Here is an 8,240-nt window from a genome sequence, read left to right as displayed (position 1 = left end):
GTGTGTGTGTGTGTGTGTGTGTGTGTGTGTGTGTGTGTGTGTGTGTGTGTGTAATAGTTAAAGATGAGGTCATGAGTCCCAGAGGGAGTAGGGTGACGTGGGAGCGGCTGAAGTGGGGAGAGGAAGACTGGAATTGTGTCAATATGGTACTTTCACATGAAAGTCTCAAAAACTAAAGACATAATAATAGGAATATCACCACATAGAGTTGCTAGGAACAGTAAATTAATAAGTATATAAAGCTTTAAGATGAGCACCTGGTATCAAGTGGAGCTGTTATTTAAGTGGGAACTTTGAATTTTATTAAATTTAGATAGAGCCTCACTCTGTAGCCCATGCTGACTTCATACTCACTTATGTAGCCCAGGATGGCCTTAAACTCACTGCAATTCCCCTGCCTCAGCCTCCCAAGGGACTAAAGGAAGGAACCACCATGCCTACTTCATAGCCTGACATTTTTCTGAAATTTGGGAAAGAGTGAAGCATATACAAATTCTGTTAACTGATGCTGGACAACTTACAAAACAGGGTCAGAAATTACCCTGAACTAAAACCCAAAACAATTCAAAAAGCAAAAAGTCTCCTAAACTGTAGAGTCTGACCTTTACGCCCATGCAATGGTGATTATCCTCATCTGAAATACAGCTTGTTATCTTGGAGGCTCTGAGCTCTGCACAGAGCTATCCAGAAAAGTCTTCTCTAATGGTGGGAACCTTCGCAGTAGTCTGCATGGCCCAAAACAGTAGCCAGCGGCCACATGTGGCTGTTGAGTATCTGTGATGTGATATGCGCAGCTAAGGACACAAAGAGTTTAGCTTACTTACCTGTGGTTCCTCTATACTCAAACAGACACATGGGTGGTGCAGCTCTGGGAAGTCTGGTAAACAAGCTCCTGGATTTGGACCTTGCCTGATTCCAGCTCCTACACTGCTCCTCCTCATCCTCAGAAACAGCTCTCAGCAGGCTGTCCTGTTTTCTCACCCCTCCAAGGCTCTGCCAATGTCAGCCCCCTGCTGAAATGTCCTTCCCTGGCCACACTTCATCAGAGCCTTGTTCCGATTTCATTTCCTAGGAGCAACTGTCTCTACTCTCCCACCCTCAGCCCCACCACGAAGAGTTGCCATCACCTCCTTCATGTTCCTCTGGATCTAGTTCTGTGGCGACTCTCTCGTTACGTAGTTGTAATGTATTCTCTGTGTCACCAACATCTATATGAACTTTGAGGGCCAGGTCTTACTCATCTCGCAACCTAGCACTGTGTGCCAAGAGATCATATAACACATGTGTTTATTCTAAGTGTTTCCTGATTACAGCATTAAAATTTAAATACGCACAGTGTTCCATTAAAATTATTTTCAAAGCACAACTACTTCATGATCATGAAAACTCCTGGGACCAAAGTCTATTATAAAGCAAATTTTAAAACAATAAAAAGTTCTTTTTCAGTTTAAAGGCTGGGCATGCCTTTGCTCCCAGTACTTTAGAGGCAAAGGAAGGAGGATCTCTGTGAGTTTGAAACTAGCCTGGTCTACATAGTGAGTTCCAGGCTAGTCAGAACTACATAGTGAGACCTTATCTTTAAAATAAGATCAGCTAAAGGTCTGCTTATTTCAAACTTCATCAATGTGGCACTTCGGTACAAACCAAAGAATCCCTGGAACAAGCCTATTTAGAGCTACCTGGATGTCTCTTGGACTTCAAAAATGGGTCTTGTCATTGATCTGCCCCCAGCACCTGTGTTGACTTTTCCGAAAGACCAGGATGAGGTTTAGAAGCAAGGGGACATGATTTAAGACTCCTCGTTGCTTAAGACACATGAGAATTTGGAGTAATTGATGCAATCCAACCTCCAAGAAAAGAATAATTAAAATCTTATCTAACATGGAAAATGATGACTTTGGATGATGTGTGACTGTTCCATGGCAGATGCTACCCAAAAAGAATTGGGAGTTTCCCTTATTCCTTGGCACAGCTTTAGCACAAGAAATCCTTCTTCGGTGTCTCATATAGCATCTGTTATAATATTAACCTGGACTCGTAGTCACAGTTGTTTCTCTTTTTTTTTTCTTTATCATCGGAATTTCCCAACTAATATATTATTTGTATTCCCACACAACTAGAATTGGCTCTGGATAGATGCATTTAGAAACCCGATTTTTATGAGGTATTTCCCAAAAACCAAGGCTCTGGTGGATGCGTGCTCCAAATGTGTGTTTTGCCTGCTATCCAGGGACTCCTTGTTCAATAATGAAACAAGAGGCACTGCCAGAGATACACTCTGGTGTGCACAGCCATGGCCTGAGGCATCAGGAAGAATGCAGAAAGCACACAAATCAGAGATACTTCATCTTCATGTCTGGTAGAATTTGACTTCTGCTTTCTTATTCATTTGCTGGTTTTGTTTTCTCTCAAAAGAACAAACAACACTTTCAATGCAATGACTGACTTAACAAGTGACTGAACCCTTTAGGGCAATAGAATCATTAAGATACAACTCATGCCAGGTGGGGGTGGTATACACCTTTAATCTCAGAACCTGGGATAAAGAGGCCACCCTGGTCTACAGAGCAAGTTCCAGCACAGCCAGCACAGCCAGAACTATTACACAGAGAAACCCTGTCTCAAAAAAAAAAGAAAAAAGACACAGCTCACATTTTCCCATAGCATTTTAAATAGACTTTAAACAACCTTTTCTCTGGTTTTCCTTTTCCTTTGCCCAGAATATATCTCACACAATTGTAATAGGATATCTTTCAAAAAGAGATAAAGATCTAAGTTCTTTTCAGGGCTTCTAATGAAAAATATGAGACAAACATCTCTCCTTAAGATATCTTAAATTTAAATATAGCAGTATCAATGTTAACATCCTTCTAAACTCCACCCTTCTAGGACAAATGGTGGTTAAACTAGAAATTGCTTTCTATATGTTATTAGAACTGCCTATAAATTCTATGAATAGAAAATGCACTTGTTTACAAAATGTCTATTGCTGCTTGGAAAGGGAAGACCTGGTTTTCGAAGATGATGTTACAAGGTTAAAAAAAAATGAAGCTGGTGACCCAGGTCTCTCAAGATTTGTACGCCCAGCATGCCATCTATCTCAATAATGCCTAACAAGAATGCCAAAAGGACAGGAACAACCGTGGTGAACAAGTGCTTGCAGCTGACAGTGATTGCTGTGTTTGAGGTGATGGGGAACAGCATTTCCATTAGTTCAAGTGAAATACAATGCCCTGCCAACTCTGGGTATCAGTGTATTCAATCCCCTGCTGTGCGTGTCCACTTTCTGCTGCTGCAATTAAAAAATCAGTCGATACAAAGTCAAAATGTTGTTCATTCCTCCCCCTATCCCTTCCCGTTTCCAGCTTCACCGGAAGAAAGTGTCACTATGGTAACCAGTCCCTCTGATGCACAGACCAAGTCAACCTCTCTAGTCAGAACTCCAAGCAGGCAAAATGGAATAGGAGACCTGGATGGAGCCACCAGAAGCCACAAACCCCATTTCCCTCCTCCTCTAAGTAGGGCTGGCCGATACCAGACAGAGGATACCAGTCTGTTCTAAAAAGGCTCAAGGAAGGAAATGTTAGGATGTCCTTCAACAAATCTTGTCAGAGCCCACCAGTCATTATCAGCGGCTCTCCCCAACACTTCAGCTAGCTACCTATCGTTTCCATGGTAAAGAAAGCAGAGCACAGATAAAATAACATCGTTAACCTGAAAACAGTTATAAAGCGCCCCCCCCTTGTGAAAAATAATTCTGCTTCCTTTTGGTTTCCTGCTCCTCGGTCCAGCCCCATAATATCTTTCGCATCCTTCCCGGAGTTCCACCTGGATCAGGCCACACTAACAAGAGCCTTGTCAGGAAGCAGGTGGAGTGCCTGTGAGCACTGCCATGCCCATCCCTAGTCAGCCCCAAGAAGCTACACAACAAATGCCAAGATGGACACTCACTCCTTCTCTTTCCTGACTCTCCTTCTCACCTGCTAACTGTGAAGTGGCCTCCTGGACCGTACCCACTACCCCATTACTAATCATTCTTACATGATTGGTGGTGGTAGTGGTCGTGTGTGTGTGTGTGTGTGTGTGTGTGTGTGTGTGTGTGTGTGTGTATTCAAATCAACAATTTCTTCTGAATAACCTCAACATTTTTGCAACTCAAAGTACATCAGTTCTCTCAGATATTGTTTTAAAATATCAATGAACTTCACGGTGATGCGAGGAATTAAAAATCGCTTTATGTCTCGGCACATTTGCAAATATTAACACAATTGTCAACGACTCAGCAGTTGAAGAGAGTGACAGATGAGGGGAGAAGCAAGGTCTGAAATCTGCACATCTTCCCAGGGTGCAGCCATCATAGAAAAGAACACGGTCCCCTCCTCAACAAAGCACATGACAGTGAACAGTATTTCAGCAGACTGACGAGACAGGATGGTTCCCAACATACACAGGATTCACAAAATGCATCACGCAAGCAGACTTTCCTATGCATATGATCATATTCAAATATCAAGTGTCATTAGCAAATGTTTGCTTATGATCTGTCTTCTATGCCTTGAGTGGTTTCTATAAATCTGAAAATAGTATTTTTTTTCCTCCTGGTATGCCCACTCAGGTTGACTTTGGGGGCTTACTAGACTGCTGACGTTCATTGCAAACCGACAGTCACTTCTGTCTCCAAGGAAGAAGTTAAGTACTGTAATGGAATGCTGCTCACTAGCCACTTTGGGCTACTGTAAAACGGGGCTAGAATTTCTTGGTATTTATATGGCCAATACCTACACCATGACTTCTACAGTGCATTACTAAGTAAATGTTTCTGGGGTCCATACGGCCTTTTCTGGGAGACACCCCCACCCCCAGTTTCCCTTGCTCGAAGCAGCTCAACATCTAAAACAGAAATTAAAACTCGGAGCCAGTTACCCCTGACACATCACCCTTAAAGGGCTTTTTCCAGAAACAGCATTGGAGATTCCCTTCCTTCTCAAAGGCTGATGAGGCATTTCTCTGGATTTTAAGAATAAAAATAAAAATGGTCCAGGAGATTCCATGAGAATCTGGATAGACAAGAGCAAAACGGCAGGTGAGCAAAGAGAGTGAAAGCTTTACCACAATCTATTACAGCTATGGAGAGGCAAGTTCTGCCCATGCCAAGGCTCAGTCAGGCCGGGATAACTGAGCCACTCAGAACCAGGAGATGCTGTCGCCTGTGGCCAACAGGAGAGGCAAGGGGCTGCAGGGCCTACCTAGAGGCGCCTGGCTCTCTGCAGCGCCACGCCTCGCGCCTGGAGCTTACCTTTCCGGATGAGGGCGGCGATCTCTGGGTCGAAGCCCTGCCGGTGGCACTTCCTCCAGAGGCCCATGTTGGTGGAGTTGTACTGCCGGCTGCACTCGTCCGCCGGGCTCATGGCGAACAGCTGCCGGCGATTCCGGGCCCGGAGGAGTTTGCCCTCCCAGCGGTCCAGGCGCGAGCGGCTCGCGCGCAGAGGCAAGTTGTTGTTGTTGTTGTAAATGAAGCCGGGATCGACCCGGCGGGTGTTGAAGGCCTTGCACCTGTCCCTGTGCTTCCTGGCGTCCGTCTCGTACCAGTGGTCGGAGCAGATGGCCACAGCCAGCATGCCGAGGGCGCAGAGCGCTAGCGAAAGCCCGGTGTAGAGCAGTAACCTTCCGGCAGCCATGCCTCCGCTTGGCGGCTACACCATGGGCATGATCCGCCGCAGCCTCGCCTTCCCTCTGCACGCCCAGAACAAAGCGGAGGGCGGCCGAGCTGGGGGTGGGGACTGGAGGGGATCTACGCCGCGGCGACCCCTTGGCCCCCACCTGCGGGTACGGAGCCGGGAGACTGCGGGGATCGGGGCGGGCAGCCTATAAAGTTCTGTTACGGAGAGGCTCCCGCGGGGTCCTGAGCATCCTCCGGGCTGGTGCAGCCTTCTCCGGTGGCGGCGAACTCAACACCGCCACTTCTCACCGTTCAGGAGGCGACAGTCCTAAGCCTCTTCCTCGGCCAGCGGCCCGGCCACCGCAAACTAAATACCAAGTGCTCTCGACCGCGGCGGGATTTGCTGGGTTTCTCTGCGCAGCTTGCTGACCGAAGTGACTGTCCTGGCTTCCTGGGAATGATAGGGAGGGCGTGTGAGGACGCAGCACTACGCCGAAGGAATGGATTGCGCCCGCGCCCGGCTGCCCTGGATCTCGTTCTCCTGGACTCTCCCCTTTTCGATATGCAGCCGAAGGCCGGGGACGTGCGTCCGAAACTGTTCTTCCTCTCTGCGTCGGGTCTTTTCAAAGCCTAGGTCCTCTGATCACCAATAGGTCCTTGGCTCCTGCTGGCCCAGGCGTGCTCTCAGAGGTGAACTGCCCGAGGACGCACCATCTCGGACAGCCTTTCCCCGCGAGCTCCCGGGTGGCCTGCCTCTGGCCTCGCCATTCAGACTGTCTAGCTTCTGGACAGCGGGGACACCCAGGCGGCGTTAGGCGACTATTCCCGGCCCGGGGTTTGCAGAGACTGGGCGGCAGTTGCCAGGAGCTATGGGCGGGCTGCACAGAGGAGGGCGCACCCAGGGCTCTCCGAGCTCCTTCAACACCATGGACAGGTCGCTCAGGGGTGGCGCGCAGCGGGCCCAGTCGCCAGCCTTCTCGGTATCATTCTGCTCTTTCCAGCTCCTTCTTCCTGGAATGTGTACGCCCAGCCTCCTCCAAGATCCCCTCTGCCTCACTTCACCTAGTCTCCCGCAGCCCCGCGTGGGAGCTGCCCAGGTGCTAAGCAAATGCCGCGGGCACGAAGAAAACCCAGGACCCGGCTGCTCGAAGCAACCCGCCCCCTTCGCTGCCACCTGAGCCCAAGCAGTCCAGCACCCGCTTGCTCTGGCCAGCTGGGGTCAGCCACTCTCAGACTGCACCATTTTCTTCGCAGCCCACCCAGGCGATGAGGCGCAGGGTCCCTCGGCCTCCTGCAGAGGATTCCCGTCCCGGCCTCGGCGTCCCGCAATCCAGCTCCCCGCACTGTGGTGAATGGGGCGGGGGGGGGGGTAGGGAGCCTCGGTAGCTCAGCTTACCCTCCCTATCTCCTCCTCGAGCCGCGGAGGCTTCCGGGCCTCTCAGGCTCAGCCGACGCCCGCGAGGAGCGAGAGCCTAGCCTGCGCCCCAGGGGCTCCAGAAATCGCATTGCCCGGGTGTGGGCGCCCTAGGAAGCCGCTGTCACTCGCTCGGCCTCTAGGCGCTGCAGCCTTGGCTAAAACCCACAGCCGAGAACACGGAGCGCGCAGCCAAAAGCTAGTGATGTCATCCGTGCAACGTGAGCCTCATCTCTTATTTTTCTAGCCTTCTTAAAGTTGAACCGCACCAATTTCCCACGCACGAAATGTCTGAGCCTTATTCTGTGGCCAGGCAAGTGAATGGTGTCTAGGTAGGTATGCGCTCCATCACATCCATATTTATGCACATATACATATATGTGGCATGTAGCATGTTTATGTGTATTATTGTAAATTTAGGGTTGGTGCCCACGTCTCCTGTTTCTCTTTTGACCGTGGAAAATTCCCTTAAACTCGCCACAGTTCTTTTCTTAAAAAAAGGTTTAGAGAACCGTCTTTAACGAGTTCTGAGTGAACCCCTGTGCCCCGGGTTTCGGCCGCTAGTGTCTCCCGTTCGTTTAATCTTTGTTTTTTCCCCCCAGAAAGCCATAAGCACTACCTTACTAGCTACTGTGATTTCCACCTGGAGCTGAGCAGAGAGCAGCGGTGAGGCTCTCGGCCATCCTAAGCCAGCGCCCGACACAACACACACACACACACACACACACACACACACACACACACACCTCCCCTGACTCTTCAGCAAGAAAAGGAGACCGCATGGTCCATTTAAGACCAGAAGAGAATCACAATGGGGTGGAGAAGGCTGTTGTAGATATTTTGGAGGAGAGGGAGAGTTAAAGCAACCTCGGTGTGGGGTTTGTCAGTGATCTCATGACCGCTGGATTTAACCTCTGCAGGACCTCTTTGAGGTGGTACCGGACTCCAGACCTTGAAGGGGTGGGCCCCAGCTAACGGATCCATCCCCACCCTACCCAGCCCCCTGCTTCTCTCACGTGAGACAGCCGCAAAGGCTGGGAGCCTCCCATCCAGCTCCACACACTAGGGATATCATTCTAAAGCTCCCCCTTCGGTTTCACCCTCTCTCCAAAGCCGAGGTCCCCCATTGCGGGATAAAGAGCTGCCCTAGGGACCCAGCTTTTGCAC

The 8,240-nt window shown here is 49.4% G+C and overlaps 1 protein-coding gene across 1 annotated transcript in view; it reads right to left on the bottom strand.

Annotated features, from left to right (window-relative positions):
- Tmem178b (transmembrane protein 178B) overlaps positions 1–7,241 on the bottom strand; it is a 381,702-nt gene extending 374,461 nt beyond the window's left edge. Inside the window, exon 1 of the mRNA XM_026788582.1 lies at positions 5,297–7,241. Within this exon, the coding sequence (XP_026644383.1) occupies positions 5,297–5,678 (382 nt within the window). The 5' untranslated portion in view covers positions 5,679–7,241. The remainder of the gene's footprint in view (positions 1–5,296) is intronic.
- Between the last annotated feature and the right edge of the window lie 999 nt (positions 7,242–8,240).

The sequence above is a fragment of the Microtus ochrogaster genome, unplaced genomic scaffold, assembly GCF_000317375.1.
Source record: "Microtus ochrogaster isolate Prairie Vole_2 unplaced genomic scaffold, MicOch1.0 UNK4, whole genome shotgun sequence".
NCBI lineage: Eukaryota > Metazoa > Chordata > Mammalia > Rodentia > Cricetidae > Microtus > Microtus ochrogaster.
The sequence above is the reverse complement of the archived record's forward strand: the minus strand, read 5'-3'. Positions and strand labels throughout refer to the sequence as shown.